At 41.8% G+C, this 18,029-nt stretch overlaps 1 protein-coding gene across 4 annotated transcripts in view; it reads right to left on the bottom strand.

The window, feature by feature from the left end:
* Window positions 1-18,029, bottom strand: part of tbc1d22a (TBC1 domain family, member 22a) — a 130,897-nt gene that overhangs the window by 21,793 nt on the left and 91,075 nt on the right. For all 4 annotated transcript variants that reach the window (XM_066723862.1, XM_066723864.1, XM_066723863.1 and 1 more), the window contains one exon: window positions 1,410-1,505. In XM_066723862.1, coding sequence (XP_066579959.1) covers window positions 1,410-1,505 — 96 coding nt within the window. The remainder of the gene's footprint in view (window positions 1-1,409; window positions 1,506-18,029) is intronic.

The following is an 18,029-nucleotide window of genomic DNA, read 5'->3' as shown; positions in this document are numbered from 1 at the left end:
CACTGTGCAGACTAAGAAATAAACAGTTTAAGGAAGCTAAAATGATTCTCGTGTTCAATTAAAAAGCAAAATAGAAATTGCAATAGCGGATACGATGGATAAACAAGGACAAAAGCATCGACAACTTCCAAGTTCCGAAGGAGCATCTATTTAATTAGCAGTATATCGTCAATCCAACATAGAAACGTTAATATTATGTATTCGTCACACACTGGTACTTAAATAATAAGATCAGAGCATTAGCCTCACTTAGATTGAGATCTGCACCCTTTCAAACCCCCGGAATAAGGCGGTGAATAAACAAATCTCCACGAGCCGCACAAGAGACACAATTTACCCTGATATGTCAACCAGAATATGAATGCAAAAATTGGCTCCACTGCAGTGGTGCTGGGGATAATATGAAATCCATGGCTACTGTAAACACAATAAATCAAGTAAAAAGGTATTCAGAGGGAGCCAAGGAACTTATAAAACAACCTTAACACTCCAATGATTCTGTATTTATTTAACGCTGGGTAGCAATTTAAATTCAATCTGGCAACTTTGTCAAGAATCTGCGAGAAATCCTGGGTAGCGTCTCATAATTCTGCAAGGTAGGGCCGGTGACAATGAAGGGCGCGGGCGATGGCAAGGGCCACAGAGGTCAGGGGCTGATATTGCACACACAGAACTGCCTCTGTGAATTAATAATGGCTTGCACCCGGACGCCAAATGGGAAGATGCTATTGAAGACGGTGGTTGCGTACAGAGGCTTTTTATTATAACTGAGAGGATGCTTGAAGGGAAGTAATGAAAAGATCTGGAATAGTGTGTACAGTTCTGGGCTCCACACATCAAGAAAGATATCGCTGCTCTAGAGGCAGTTCAGAGGAGAGCAACCAGACTTATTCCAGGTCTGAAGGGAAAGTCCTACTGAGAGACTGAGGAACTGAACCTTTTCACCCTGGAACAGAGGAGACTACGTGGGGACTTGATCCAAGTCTTAAAAACCATGAAGGGCATCGACCACATCAAACCAGAAGAGCTTTTCCAGATCAGCAGGGACACACGCACCCGGGGACAGAAATGGAAATTGGTCTTCAAGGCATTCAAGACAGAAAACAGGAGACACTTCTTCACACAGAGAGGCGTCACAATCTGAACAAACTCCCCAGCGATGTGGCTGAAGAGACAATTTGGGAACATTCAAAAACAGACTGGATAGGATCCTTGGATCACTTAGTTATTAATGGACACCAAAGGAGCACGATGGGGCGAATGGCTTCCTCTCGATTGGACACTTTATGTTCTTACAGGGATGAAACTAAATAATATGTTTTTAAAGAGAAGAACAAACATGCGGCCCACATTGCCTGGTACAATACAGCAGGCTGCACTGTAGCTGTGGGACAAAACGAGGTACTTACTTGAAAATCCTTCTCTTCTAAGATCTCTTTCCTCCACTGGACTAGAAAGGCGGCACAGACGTACAAATGGAAGTGAGAAAACCCCTCTGGCTCCGCCTGTGGAGAAGAGAGCACATCAGACAGTTAGAAAACAAAAAGGAGAGAGAGAGAGAGAAGCGCTACAACGGCTTTATTCCTGGCAGAGAACGCCATATTTAAATTTTTATTGTAAATGCACTGACTGCAAGTTCCTAGCCACCCTGTTCAAATCAAACACACTGCAAAGGAAAGAAGACCTGCAAGTACAAGATGTTTCGCTATCAGACGCTATAAAAAAAAAGTAATCCGAGAGTAACAATTTGAAGACACCGCTTCCAAAGTCAAGCCTATGTTAAACGGCAAGTGTTAATCCTTGTATTCTAGCAAACGTAAGCAGATAGCAGAACCTTATTTCAACTCTGAAATTATTCTCCGTAATCTGCATATGTATATAATATTCCAGCAGAAAAGCTGGTGTGAGATGGTCTATGAATTATGCAGCTGAGGTCATCTAAAGAAAAATAAGACTAAGAATGTCATGAATAATAATTTCACAGGGGAGAAACGACTCGGGTACATTGCTGTACGAGCTGTAAGACCTAGAACCGGAGTGAGGATTTTCAAGATAATTATAAACGCTACCAATTCCTTTTTCCAATTTAAATTTTTCTAATCATCAACAAACAATTTTCGAATCTTAATTAAAATTCTGTTGCTTAAAATTATAGCGTTCCATCACTGTGTTCAGATCTGATCAACATGAGTCATTAGTTACTGTGTATGCGCTTTCATGTACCATAAGGCTGGTTAAAAGCAGAATATAAAAAAAACACTGGCATATAAACTGTGCCCGTAGCGTACAAACTGCTGGTGAGATTAAAGACTGGGATATTTATATGCGAATGGATATGGAGAGGATAAAAAAAGGCCTGCTTTTAATGTTCAAATGCTGCCAAAGAACATAAAACACAACCCTGGTAGTCATTGATTGGCCACATCCCTGCTTGGTTAAACCCAACGAGGAGACGATATAAATGCCAAACTTCTTGACCCAAGATGCAGTCGTGACCGGAGTCCACTGAAAATGGAGCTGTAAATAATTTATTTGAAACTATGTTACCTGATGATTAATTTAGTTTCATAAATATTGTTCTTTAAACTAGACTCGGAGTTTGTTGATTCAGCCTAGAGAAAACTGTATTGATTTCGGGGGGAAGTCGGGTCAGTTTACAAACCTGTGTTGTGGGTTCTGTCTTTGCAAAGTGTTTAAATGAGAGCAGAGCTATAAGAGCTGAAGAGGAAGCCAGAGCTCATCATTTATAACCGGGGACAAAAGGCCAGGTAGAAATGTGAAATCTTCCATTACACAAACGACGTGAAACACACAGTGAATATGGCAACAGCGGAGCGAATGTGACTCGTGGTGACTCCAGACTTCCAGATCTCAAGGGTCACTTGAGGATGACGCACTAGCTCTTAATCTGTATACTAATTATTTTAGGATACTCACATAATAAAAGCTATACAATAAACAACGTATATATATAAAAAAGGGAAAACCAAATAAGTATTTGGACGGTTTCCTGAAATACACTGTGGTAGACTGGTTTCATCACATCTAAGCAGTCTTCTGATCGCACAATCCAAACTCTGCTCAGAAGACAGAGAGAGAGAGAGAGACAGACTCACACATATGTCCTTATTTCCTCGCCTACCCGTCTCTCCCAGAATGAAGGTCAAACACACACACACTTTACCCAAAACACACCCGTTTCATCCACTGCACTCTCTACTGCGCCAGCTAGGCATGACCTTCTTCAAACAGACCCGCAAGACAAACGCACAATCCTGGCCCTTCGAGGCCTTTGCACAGAATGTACCGCGTATTAAACAATGGGTACACTGAGCGTCAAGGCCCGGGAAGAACCCTCCAGAGGAGATGCACACTAAACAGAGAGAACTCCTCCAGACGGCGTGGTGAGATGTTTCACTCCATAACACCAGAAACAGTAGTTAATTTTCTTTCTTCGTAAACTATGCATATGAATACAGAGCAATGTGTCTGATTATGTATTAAACTAATTCTACGTCTCACCCTTTTGAATCGCTAAACTGCCTACCTCATGTATCATTTTAATTATTTCTCCCGCTCTTCCCCAGAGGAACTGGGTGATGGGAACTTAATTAATGGGTACAATAAGGAAAAGTGCTGGTCCTCTCTCAGTGCAGGCTGGAAACAAGCCTCATTTACATTGCGCTCTTTTTATTTTTATCTCAGGCAGAGGTACGGAATGGGTTTCAGGGGTGAAACTGTCAACTCGCGAGGAAAAAGAACAAAACCACTATTATATTCATTTGGCCACATGCTCTGATTGTCTTGCTGTGGCATTTCAAACGTTCATTTATATGAAGAAAAAAAAAGGCATTTGGGAATTTAGAAGCACTTGTTCTGCCTCGGAGAAGAGTCCTTCACATGAAAATGAATGGCTATTATATCATTATCGCTTTGTCTTTTAATCTCAGCATACGGGCTAAAGCGATGTTTATTTAACAGAGTGGGGATAAACCTGACCTGAGCGCAAAGCCAGCTCCCGGTGCTAAATCACTCACCTGCACGCTTTATGACTCCAGTATGTATGCATTACCCACACAAATCTAACACAACTGCACATGTGCATGCACAGGCACACAAAGCACGATTAAAGGCCAGAGAATGTACTACTATAGGCGCCCCTTCAAGAGCATTTTGTATTGCAACTACTGCAATAGTATCGTAGGACTCAAGCGTCTCCAGACTGGAAAGCTCTCGTCCTCCTGCTGACAGCGATGGTGCTCTCTGACGTCTGTGGACAAAGAATGGCTGGATTTGCCAATATATAATGATGGACACACACCAACCACCAGATGGAGCACACACTGTGATTGACACGTAATTGACTTTCGTGTTTGATACACAGCAGAAGTCACAGGATGTCCATACTCTGTGACTTGAAGTGTCAGGCAGGCCGTGCTGACACACCGCAGTACCGGCAGACCCAGTTAAACGCATTAATATGGAAGGTAGAGCAGACAAAGTTGAGATGAAAGCTCACCTGGTTGCCACACAGGAAACCGTTAGATTTCAATGGATAGCAATGAACTACAGCCGTGAATATAGAGTGTAAACATGGTTTCTAAACTAAATGTTTTGTATATGAGCTTTGGAAAAGTTTTTACAAAAGGCTACCTAAGTAGTGACTGCAAGCGACTCCTTGGTGTGAATCTATCAGTAACAAATACACCCAAGAGGATTTGCCATTTGTTGCACCTGGCAGTGAGAGTTTTTATTCAGAATTTCAAAAACACGAAATTTAGATACATGGGACATAACAATGCAGGGAAAATAAATTCTGGCACGTGCTACATATATATATATATATATGAGGGTGGTTTAAAAAGTCCAGGGCCACAAATAGAAGGAGAAAAAAACCGAAGAGAATTTCTATTGCAGCTATTTATAGTCCAAGTTAAGTAAGCTGTAACAGTCAAGCCACAAAATTGTGGATAGATCGTTGAAAGAACAAACCACGAACAAAAAAACACAAACATTCCTGTTCTGTAGTATAAATGGTGGTAATATGTATTTTACACTCTTCCCCCTGACGTATAGATTTGATATTTAAAATAATACCTCGAAACTGTAAAGAAAAAGACCCTTTAAAACACGTTCTGTTTATATGTAATAATACCGGGGTCATTTGAGTACAAGAGATCTGAACATCCTACTGTTTCAAAAGACTGATGCACAACTGAAAAGTATTACTTCATTATTATGTATTTATTCGGTTTATTCACTTACGAAGACCAAAACAAACACAAAAACTTTACCAGCTGGATAGATGCTCATAGCAGCCCAAGACCAGTAGTGAGGGAGTATTATGTAAAATGTAGAAACAGAAAGAGAAGGCAGTCTGTTTCAATTAAGCACTTCCCCTACAAAACGGCCAAAGGAGATGCTCGAGAGAATAATACAATAAAAAACAGGTCAGTTTTGGGGTTGTGTTATTTAATGCCAGTGGACACAGTTATGAGGGGTCACCCCAACTGCTAAAAGAAATAGAAAAACACAAAACAAAAACAAAAACACAAAGAAGAGATCATGCAAGTAGAGTCAAAGTAACCCACGTTGAATCGCAAAAGTCACAAAGTACAGAGCTTTTAGCCAAATAAACAAACTTGGGATGTACTTTTCTAGGAAAGTCTGTGCTTACGGAGAAAGCTGTCATGACTATTAATTACATCATCATAATCGGGGTCAACGAAAACTGATATCTGACTCTTCATTACAGCACGATTTCTTGTGTTTGTTTTCCCTTTTTACACAAATCCACGTGTGCTTTATAGTGTATTAGATCGCCATTCGTATCCCAGGGAAGAGTTAAGTCGTGAATGTGAAAATTGATTCACTTGATGCACAGAAGTGTAGCATTGTAGATCTTGTTAGTTCATACAGATACTTTTATCTTCTTAACATTACCGATTGACACCTTTTCAAGATTACCATTACCAGAAGAAATTGGTTTCATAAAATTGGGGTGTTAAAAAGGAGAGACTAAGATTATCCCAAACCCCGCGGAGCGAACGGAGAGAGCTACAAAATAAGCTGCTCGATCTAGTTAACGTTCCTACTTGTGAATAGCTTTAGTCACCTCAGAGAAAGGGAAAATAAGCCCACAGGCAGATAGCCAGCCCTATCTGGAAGCAGCGCGCCGTTTCAATCTGATATCAATCAGGCCGTCCGATAAGCCCCACAGCCCTCCGCTTTGATAGATGAAAGAGCGATACAAGTGGTAAGCCTAGTCAGGTGAAAGACTTGTCTGAATTATGTTGGGGGGTTATGATTGCCTATTGGTCTAACCTTCTGACCTTAATCAGGAGGACTGAGCAGCTCATCGCCTCAAAGGTATCAAACAGTGACACTTAACAACTGTGCTTTATTACTTTATTAACTCCTCTGCCTCACAGATATGAGGGAAAGCCAGTGGCAGCAGACAGAGAGCATTCTGTTAAAACTGTCAGAGCTGCCGAATCCTGACACGCACGCATTGCCCGCGTCTGCATATTTTACACGATTGCAGGTTTGTTGAGTTCAGAGTTTTTGTTTGTTTGGAGCACCTAATAAATCAAATGTGCAGATCTGAAAGGACAAACCCACTAGACAGTCTCCTGCACTGCATAGGCAATGAGAAAGTATACAAAATTATTACAAAAATATCTAGTTATGTAACCATTAACAGCATAACTTCACAGAATTGAACAACTATATAGGATATCATTGATAACTTGAAGGAAACAGTTTTAAAATCTGACAGACTTTGGGATAACAGGAGACGCTTCTTCACACAGAGAGTCGTCACAATCTGAACAAACTCCCCAGTGATGTAGCTGAAGAGACAATTTGGGAACATTTAAAAACAGACTGGATAGGATCCTTGGATCACTTAGTTATTAATGGACACCAAACGAGCACGATGGGGCGAATGGCCTCCTCTCGGTTGGACACTTTCTTATGTTCTTGAGTGTTCCGAAACATTAGCGGAATATAAGTTCTGCTGGGTCTGTAGCTAATGTTTGTATTTATTGCTTGGGGAGAACGTAGACAGGTTTTGATCACATTGAATGTCTTCTTAATGCTTGCCAAATACCTGGGATAAGCAAGCGACTTTTTGGAGGAATGACTCATTATAATTTTGAAAAAACATCAACTGTTATTATGGAAATAGATATTTACTCCACTAAGATAAATTGACTGTGTGTGAGCGAAAGCAAAGCAGTATTACTCCCAAGTTATAGTTACAGTGGATATGAACAACAATCTGTTCTTCGTGATGGGCAGACAAAAACACTTCAATACAGTATTTATGGTGTTTTTTTTAATGCTATATTCTTTTAATCACAAGGAACACAGAAATGACAGGCACAACAAAACACTGCAATAAAACAACACAATCATAACCCATTTTAAGAAGCAGTGCAAGCCACAGAGGTTAATATATTTTTAAATATATCCTCCCACTGTTGCCTTTCAATATTTCTGAGGCTGTTTCCAGATACAGCATGTTTATCGCACGGCTGTGCTGGGATTGTAATAAGCAGACATTGTGGCCTGTAATTCCAGACACCTGCTATTTCTGTTATTCACATCCATTTCTGATATAATATTTTGTAGAGCGTCACTGATTCACTGTGATTTAAGATTAAATGTTGGGAAAGTACATAATATATATTTTGCAGGTCGTATTCCTTTGATGATGCCCTTATTATTAGCATATTATAAGTAACTACAATAAGGCATATATAATATATATCCTGTACCATTTTTTTTTGCTCTATACGTATAATCTGACAACAGGAAAGCGCTGACGTTAGTCAAACACGGTGATAACCACCATACTTGAGAGAGCAGCAGCCCGATAAGAAACTCTCTGAAGAGACCTTTTTCCATTTATGTTTTTCACTTTGATCTACCGTATATGCTGTTGTATTGTAATTACCAATAAAGAACGAAAATGTAATTCTGCAAATACCTCCTGGGAAACCCACAAGCTTTATGTTGAGCCTCCAGGACATGCAGAGGACCACATTGACAGCAGGTTTGCCTGTGAGTACTATAGGGAGATTTTTTTTTTTTTATTCGAATCATTTCAAAATACACTATAGAGACACAAGTGGCTTGTTGTATTAGAGTATTACAGTATATTCCCAATACAAGAGTGATAAAATATTAATGTTCCCGACCACAGTGATGACCTCAGAGCAGGGCACCCGACAATTTGGGTTACAGTGTTAACAGTAATCCAATGGCAAAAACAAATACGAAGGGCGATTTTCTGTGCAAACTATACTGAACCGTGCATTACTTATTAACAACAGGGTAACACAAAAGCGCTTTGCTTGCTAACCAGTAGATGGCCTGTGAGCTCGATAAAGGCTAAGTGGCTTTTGGGTTTGGTTGAGCGTATAATATTCATATTTCAGCAGATACAATTGCATGTGTGTTTTTTTAAATACATCTGGAAGATATGTTCGATAATAACTGCTCAAATAGCAAACTATTCTGTATTAACAAGGATGAACATGACCATTCATCCTCCGCACCCCATCCAAAACGTACTGATTTTTGGTTTGTAATAAACTGCGCAACCAAACCAGATGTTTTACATGTTTACTGAAGGATTAACACCACATAGTGTGACCTATTTACAATTAAAACACATTGCATGGCAAGCGCTTATCACCGGGAGCTGCACATTCAGTGTCTGCTCGGCAACCAACAGCTAGAGCAACAAGAGTCTCGACGAAGAGGAGGAACGAGCCCCGTTATCCCCTCTGAGCAGCTGGTAGGGGCTTTCTCCAACCAAACAATTTGGGAAACGCTAAATTCCACGGCCAGAGGAGATTCAAATTCCTACTCCAATGTAACAGAATTACATTTAAGTACTTTCTAATTTCATGCTCTACCTAATATGGATTATTTAAATGGCGGGCCGCCCAAAGCAGTTGTGATTCAGTTATTCGTTAGCCGGAGCGCTCGGCCCCGCGCGGGTCTCTCGCAGCCTCCTCTGAGGAGAGGGCAGTGTAATCACAGTTGTTAGCCAGGCCGGCGGCAGTAATGGCATTCATCAGAGATCTCGGCGCGCGTCTCCGCAATGGCCCTGCTACTTGACTTCAATCAGCAGCGAGACTCCTTTTGTTCTGTTATCACATCAGAGCTGGTGTATAAATGCCAAGGATTCAATAGTCCCTGCTAAGAAAGTGCCATCGCACCAGAGGAATATAAATGAGCCTCGCCTGGTCCCCTGTCCGAGATCTCAAAGCCAAACCCCTCTCTTTTCCTTAACTGTTCCCTACTGGTATGTCAGACGCCGGGGCAAGATTGCTCAGACGTCACACACATTAAGGGTAGGGGTTGAATAAAATATGACGAGAACCCTCCTAGTATTGAGGCACATTCAATATAATAACACTTCAAAATAAAAGCACCTGCAAAACCAACTAAAGGGATGACATGTTTCTCAGTCAGTACCCCCCTCAGATGTGCAGAGCGCAGCATAAGCCAGTTAGGTTTCATTCGCAGGGCTGCTAAGCAAACCTAAGCCCGGGATTATGACAGTTTAATAGGTTTACCTCACTTGTCAGATGCCAGAGGAATACAGTATCACGAATCAATAGGATCCCAGTTCATTTCAGCGCGCTGTCGTACACATTTTAAACGGCGTTTCTCTCAAGGGCTGGCATCTCTAATTGGTTGCCCAAGATTGTGTATCCTTGCAGGCCAAACCACAGTCTTGATCATAAGGAATACTGTTGGACCAGATTGTTTGAGCGGTTATTGTATCGTCATCATTTACTTTTTAATATTAGGAAAGAATACAACAACAATTCTGCCTGATTAGAACAACACACTCACATCCACCAGATCCCTTTATCCCACAACAGCTGTTTAGCAATCTCTCTCCATTCTCGATGACACCGACACCACAGCATGTGCTCACGGCGCAGTGCTACTACGTATTAATATTTCACGTATTTCAGATCATGTACAGACCTTTGCTTTTATAGTCGGGAGGCGGACCATTATCAATCCGTTTTATGACAATTCCTTGAAACCCACCGAGGGGCTACCGTGGATTAATTTACAAGAATAAGTGGAAGCCTCCTGAGCCGAACACACCGGGGGGGACCACAAAATTGAGATATAAAATCCGTCTGCGGCCAATAAAAAACACAATTAAAAGCGCACACATAAAAAAAAAGTAAGCTATCAAATTCATTATTGTATTGATACATTTTACTGGTTTAATCTTCTACATTTTGAGTAAAATATGGATTGACCACTTTAAAAAGGTTTTTGCTGTCGTTTTTCCCGTTTGCAGGATATAACATCATGGTGTGCGTAGATACCTCATCTTCTCTCTTAATACAGGGATCAATGTGATTCCTGCTCTTTAACAGCCGGATTAAATTGCAAAGAACTATAAGTATCCTCTAGTGGTCGCACCCACGTCATTTAATTACCAAAGTAATCTGTGTCCCAACTTTTAAAGTGTGGAAAATGATAAATGAAGAAGGCTGTGAAAAAACACCAGTTAGAATAGTAGTAATAATAATAATACTTAGATTTTTAAGGGGAAATCCATGAATGAAAAAGGAAACAATCGAAAAACAAATCCTCCATTAATATGCAATTGCCCTGTGAGGCGTCCAATGTAGTTGCTAATGTGCTGCATTGTTATACTTGTGTTTTCAGGCTTATCTCTTCATAACAGGAAATGGAATTGGCAGTTCACTGGTCCATAATTGTGTTTATTTGTTTTTAAAACTGAGATTATTCACAAAATCGCTAAACCCTGCAAGACGCGGCGTGTGAACAACCCACCACAGAAACACTACAACAGAAACACAAAGAAGACCTGGAAGCCAACCGAGCCCTAGCACCTGTAACCAGTCCTCACACACTTGTGGAAATAAACTACAATGTTTGACAACAGGTGTGAATTTAACATCACTTAAACACACACACGTTGGGGTGTGTAGAAATAGCGTGTTAAAAAAATGCGTCACCTCCCAGTGCATCTGGATATATTTAAACATTTATTCTGTATTGTAGCAACGCGTGTCATTTTGCCCCACTCTAAGTTCTAGAATATTTGAAATGTGTTGAAGCTGTGCAAGATTGGAAACCAGAAGAATCTGATCAATCGGAGGATGTGAAAATTAGAAACCAATCCACTTAGTTTACATTTAATTTACGTTTTGTAGCATACAGGGCACAGATGGCTGCACCGCCGCGAAAATACCCCAAACACACACTCAGGGATTGTTCTCCGGTGCAAAATTACAGATAATCATGAAATACTGCGGCTTTAAAAGAGAGATTAAATTCAAAATGTCTGCAGGCCTGCTGTTTCACAATCCTGCATTGGCAGAAAGTCCACATTAGCGTGCCGTGCATATGCTGCAAATTGGCCCAATTACTTTGGCTTCAAGTGAGCATGGAAAATGAAACGCAAACATCTGACTGTCATATTTGCTTTGCTGAGGTATCATTCCGAAGTTCCGTAATTCTTGCCACATATTAAGCAGCACCTGTAAAACACGCCCCTGTGTGATCAGCTCGAGCTTGTAAAGACACAATGAAAGTCATGTTTTAGTACGTATGACCATGAACACAAACAACAGGGACGTGCTGGAGAAATACAGAAAGCAGTCCAACTATATGCAACTTACTTGTATGCATGCAGATTTAAAACTCAGAGGAATAAACGTAATTTTACTGAACCTGCTGAGGACTGCCAACTAAATAGCTGTACCCTGTATCCCGAGAACTCGATGAAGCAATATTTCCTGCAATTATTATTCTTAATGGTGTTCACGTGCAGTTTCAGACCGAGGCCGTGTTCTCAGTCTGTGGGAAGCACACAGGGTTTGACAGGAGCAGACTGAAAGTGACACATGTCAGCCACTTATCTACATGCATTAAACTTTGTGGCATCTCCATACCTAGACACCGCAACCCCACCATACGCCGCACACCTCGGGGCTTTCGCATCAACGGCGAAGAACATGCCAAGTCTGACAAAGTCTCCCAGACTGCGCTCCACTTCACAATGAACCTGTCGTCAGCATTTACTTTTTAAAACGCAGGCTTTCCTCCTGCTTCCTTCTCTCCCACCTTCCACATAAGAACGTGCTTTTCACGTAAGATTACATGTATGCTGTACACAAATAAACACACAAATATATACGCATGTGTGACTTTAGAATTATCTCTAAACGTTGAGGAAGTGACATGGTGTATTAAAATATATACACCGATCAGCCATAACATTATGACCACTGACAGATGAAGTGAATAACACTGATAACTTCGTTATCATGGCACCTGTCAGTGGGTGGAATATATTAGGCAGCAAGTGAACATTTTGTCCTCAAAGTTGATGTGTTAGAAGCAGGAAAAATGGGCAGCGTAAGGATCTGAGCGACTATGACAAGGGCCACATTGTGATGGCTAGACGACTGGGTCAGAGCATCTCCAAAACTGCAGCTCTTGTGGGATGTTCCCGGTCTGCAGTGGTCAGTACCTATCAAAAGTGGTCCAAGGAAGGAAAAGCGGTGAACCGGCGACAGGGTCATGGGCGGCCAAGGCTCATTGATGCACGTGGGGAGCGAAGGCTGGCCCGTGTGATCTGATCCAACAGACGAGCTACTGCAGCTCAAATTGCTGAAAAAGTGAATGCTGGTTCTGATAGAAAGGTGTCAGAACACACAGTGCATCGCAGTTTGTTGCGTATGGGGCTGCGCAGCCGCAGACCAGTCAGGGTGCCCATGCTGACCCCTGTCCACTGCCGAAAGCGCCTACAATGGGCACGTGAGCATCAGAACTGGACCACGGAGCAATGGAAGAAGGTGGCCTGGTCTCATGAATCACGAGTTCAAGGTGTTGACTTGGCCTCCAAATCCAATCGAGCATCTGTGGGATATGCTGGACAAACAAGTCCGATCCATGGAGGCCTCACCTCGCAACTTACAGGCCTTAAAGGATCTGCTGCTAACGTCTTGGTGCCAGATACCACCGCACACCTTCAGAGGTCTAGTGGAGTCCATGCCTCGACGGGTCAGGGCTGTTTTGGCGGCAAAAGGGGGACCTACACAATATTAGGCAGGTGGTCATAATGTTATGGCTGATCAGTGTATATACACAAACACATATGCGAACGGATCAATTTTAATGCCTCATTAATGCATAAGATTATTATTTTTTTACTTAGTTAACAGCACTAGTCTTATCCTGCATTCAGGCTTCGTTATTATGAGCCAAGAGGATGTAGCAGGAAGGTTTTAAAGAGGTCACAAAATAACACACTCAAGCTGCGCAGGGACCAAGTTTGGGAGGTTTAGCATCTGTGAGCTGGCTTTTATTGTGATACCCTGTCACCGGCTTCACACCGTAACGGAGCAAATACATAAAGAGGAAAGTTTTAATGGCAGATCTCAGGCGCCTTTTGAAGCGACGTCTCCCGAGCATCGGATGCTGGTCTCTCCGTGGTGGCACGCTCACAATAAAGATCCTCGGGGGAGCAAACTGCCTTCATGTGGCAGCGGGGAGACAAAAAGCGCTGTCATAATTGTTCCGGCAATTAATCTTCCTTTCAGTGCCAAGAGTTCAGGAAAACGCGTATGCACGTATGATCTTTATTTTCTTTTGAAATAAGTACATTTGAAGTACGGGCTTACTAGAAACCAGGTATTACATTCCTTAGTGAGGTGAGAAAAGAGAAGACAACATCAGACTTTGCCAAATTCAAGTAGTATTAGGAATAGAAACTCGCAGAGAAAACTATAGATTATAATACGACACTGATTGGTGGAGAGGAAGTGTGAAAGAAGAACATTGTCTATGAATTCCTGAGAGTCACTTACGCACACAATGCTAAACAAAGTGTTTTTATTTTCCTTTGTATATCAAGTTAAGTCTCTGCAGTTAAAAAAACACACACAAAACAAAGTATTTAAATTGTTCTTTGTTGTAATTAGTCAATTAATTTCACACTGTTGTACTTTCTACCCTTGATAATTTTGTATGTATTTTTAGAGGCGACACTGAAAAATGTAGTTTTCAATGACACTCTTTATAAAGGCAGACAGCACTCTTTAGGCGAGGTGGACTACTGTCCCCCCAGCAGGATGGAGATCTCTATTCCGACTGGTCGCTCCAGGATTCAAAACAACAAGTCTGCATAAATACTGGGTCTGTTTTCTTTTCTTTTCTGTTTTTTCCTACAATTAATTTTCTGGGCAGGCTTTCAAAACATAATTGCCATGACGTTCTAAATGAAATTGTACCCGAGCGCTCATTGACTCGAGGGCTGTTTATGTCAACGGTACAGAGATCTTTGGGGCTTGAACCGAGGCATCATCTGTGGCTTTTGTAAATATCCCGTCTTTGTTGATCCAGTGCTAAATGGATTGTCCTCCGCAACCTAATTAATAGGCTGCAATGCAGGATGATCTCGGCTGTTGCGGTTAATATGCTTGAAAAAGTGAAGCCCGTTTCAGACACAATTTTAAGATGGTTTATGTATTTGTTTATTGTTATCTGATATTTGATGAATTCACACACCATATTGGAGTTGTTAGTTAATCTGCGTTTGCTTTATATCCGTGTAAAACTCAGTGGAGTTGTACAGTGTCTGTTTGGTCTTATACACTCAAAACCTCCTTATTACATCAGGACCAGACTAAATACCAAACGTGGGAAGCACAATACTCCTTCAAATCAATGCACAAAGCATTAAACCCCAGTCACCGGAGGCCTTAGCAGTTTTCTGCAGAACTGACGACGGGACAGTTTTATGAACATTCTTACAAATCAGATGGGCAGACTCTGGAAGGCTGTTAACACACAGCTTCGCCACTCGCCTCGAGTCGAACTAATCCTCATTAGTCGCGAATGTGTTTGTTCTGTTTAAAGAGCTAGCAGTGATACGCAAAGAGGAAAAGTGGCACCGCTCTTCTCCAAAGCAAAGAGGGGCTGTCTGGACCAGCTTCAAGGCCCAAAACACAGTGGAACGCCTCCATGTCCGTGTTCTTCTAATCTGGTCCTCGTGGAGCTGCTTGGTGTGCCAGTTGGCTTTGCCGAAACCAGTATCCAGAAGAGAATTCGCCCCCAAACGAAGACGTGAATAGAACAGCTGTCGGAGGAGACCACTCTGCAAACATCCCCGAACCGAATAATGAAATTAAATCAAAGCACGGCGTTGTGTCGGCTGTGCTGCCCTCACATGGGTCAGAATAGACACACACATCGGTGAACAAACTCTCTAAATCCAATACAAATGAAACATTGTGGATTTATTTATTTTCTTTAAAATGAACACAAGTTTGATGGGCATTTCAAGGCCCACGGAGCACAGGATTGAAAGCTGAGGGGAGTTACACGATGACCTTTGCTTGACAAACTAGTCTATTAATGACAACTACGGGTGGAGATGCCTACAGCGCTGCTTTTGAGCCCTGAAATAACACATCAGTGTAAAATTCAGGAGCAGAGAGGAGGCACAGTGCTATTTGTAGTCCAGTGCTGTTCCTGTTCCTGTCAGTATTTTTACTAGTTACACCTGAAAGGTCATGAACCGAGTTCTTTGAGATGCCTTTACGAAAGCACAATCTTCTCAAGACTCGTAGACGAGACTCAAAACATCTTCTGTGACCTCTCTGTGGGCACAGGAATCCGATCACAGTCGCTCATTTACAATATGCTGTCACCCAGACTGGATGAACGAGTGAGACGGTTTAGTCACCTCCGCTATGTGAACAAAATCGGTCTAATCCTCGTAATCTATAATTTCTCCGCCGTTTCTCTCTTTGCTTTGGAGAGCAGGAAATCAATAGGCAGAATCAAGTCATATATTTGAATTATTGACTTGCACCTTAACTTACAAGTGTGCGAGATAACTTCGCCCGTTTACAACTAAGAGCACACGTAAACAACCAATGAGGAGTTGAGCAGTTTTGGGCACACGGCAACTTATCCACGTTAAAAAGGGGCCTGTGTTGGACACGGTAAACCACGCGTATAGTAAGTGCTGAATGTAGGTCTATGTACTGCATACTGGCCTCTGATTCGATATTATATTAACATTATTATTATAGAATTATTAGTAGTAATAGATGTAGCAGTAGCTGTTGTAGCAGTTGTAGAAGTAGTAATTGTAGAAGTAGCATTTTAAGTAGTTGTAGTAGTAGCAGAAGTAGCAATAGAAGTAACTGAAGTAGTAGCAGTAGCTGTAGTAGTAGTAGCAGTAGAAGTAGTAGCTCTAGTAGCAGTAGCTGTAATTGCAGAAGTAGTAGCTGTAATAGTAGTAGCAGTAGCTATAATAGTAGTAGCAGAAGAAGAAGTAGCAGTAGCTGTAGTAGTAGTAGCAGAAGAAGTAGCATTAGCTGTAGTAGCAGCAGATGGGTCGAATGGCCTCCTCTCGTTTGTAAACTTACTTTCTTTCATAGAAGTAGCTATAGCTGTAGTAGTAGTAGCAGAAGTAGTAGTAGCTGTAGTAGTCACAGTAGCAGTATAGAAGTAGCAGCAGAAGTACTACTGCTACAACACTTGTACTACTACTACTACCACTACAGCTACTAATAAAAAATAATAGTAATAACTAATATCCCAGGATTAGCTAAATATACAACGCAGAGACCACTCCACAGTGTGCTCTACTGTGTACTGCAGGCTCAGTGAGCGCTGCAAAGACATCTCTCAGCCTGCACTTGCTGAGCTGCAGTGCAGTGTAAGGAGCTCAGACAGAGCACACAAGCACAGAGAGCATGCAAACGGCTCATTGTGAAGGAGGGGGAGTCGGCTTTGTATTCATAAACCAATCCCCAGTGGGAGGCGGAGCCCTGGAGCTGACTTGGGATCGAAGTATCTGCACAATCGGTAGAGAGTTTCCTCTTGCCTGTTGGTCAAGGTGAGGCCCCTTCAATCACACCCTCTACCAACTCACGCAAATTAAACTCAGCTGCTCTCTCTCAGCCTCTGAAGTTGACAGATCCGCAGTGTGTCGAGAGAACTCTGAACAGGTGAGCTGATTGGAGGGTAATTGGTCGTGTCGTTATACTATCTCTCACCTTCCTAATGAACAGAGAGAATACGATGTCTTGCCAATACATCTGAACACAGCCTGCATCAGAGGTCTGTGTCAATGAGTTAAAAAATGAATTATAATGTAAAAAACACATGATGAATATCCCATTGAAAGGTTGCATTAGAAGCAACACAAAATGTCTCAGAACTGCCCACAGCCAAGCAACGTATTAATGCCAAATACAGCCGAAGTCTGATTGCATCTTAAATACAAACGGCAGCAAGGGTTTTTGTTTATTCATCCATTTGTTTATTTTAACCCATTTCAAAAAGCATTTTCAGCAAAAAGCCTGTCAAAATGATCAGCCACTGGTTTAGGTAGCAGGTATTAGTGTCATGTCCCCGAGTAAAGATGCAGCTAATCTGATGTGGGGCACAAATCTGCAGGCACAGCTGAATTTAGTCCGCATTAATACTGGTAATCTTGAATGAAGGACTAAAAACTGATGTTTTAAATGGTTACAGTTCGGCCGTACAGCTTTCCAATTATACCTGACCTTGGGAGTCTTGCAGCTCGGTCGAACAGTCCTGCTGTATCTTAACGGCAACCTCTTCCTAATCATATTATTGAACAGTTACTTTTTTAATGTCATGACAGCTTTTGAGAGATACTGCCAAACAGGGCACATAAAAACGAAGTGCATTCACAAAGCAGGCTGTGAAACTGCACTAGACACAGGGCGAGGCTCCTGTGACACTGAAGCATTGTGGGAGCAGCCAGATTTGAAAAGTCACCGCAGCTTTTTGTTTTGATGCTTCTGAGTACATTAGAGTACTGTGTTTGTGACACGGGGGGGGAACACACACGCACTCACAATAAGTACAGGTGACACGCTTCTATGGGTTACTCTCGCGTGCACTGGAGTCCACAGGGAAGGGCGGACAGGACTGTGAAAGATAAACACTGATTTCTCTTACTG

The sequence above is a fragment of the Amia ocellicauda genome, chromosome 15 (assembly GCF_036373705.1).
Source record: "Amia ocellicauda isolate fAmiCal2 chromosome 15, fAmiCal2.hap1, whole genome shotgun sequence".
In the NCBI taxonomy this organism is placed as follows: domain Eukaryota; kingdom Metazoa; phylum Chordata; class Actinopteri; order Amiiformes; family Amiidae; genus Amia; species Amia ocellicauda.
The sequence above is the reverse complement of the archived record's forward strand: the minus strand, read 5'-3'. Positions and strand labels throughout refer to the sequence as shown.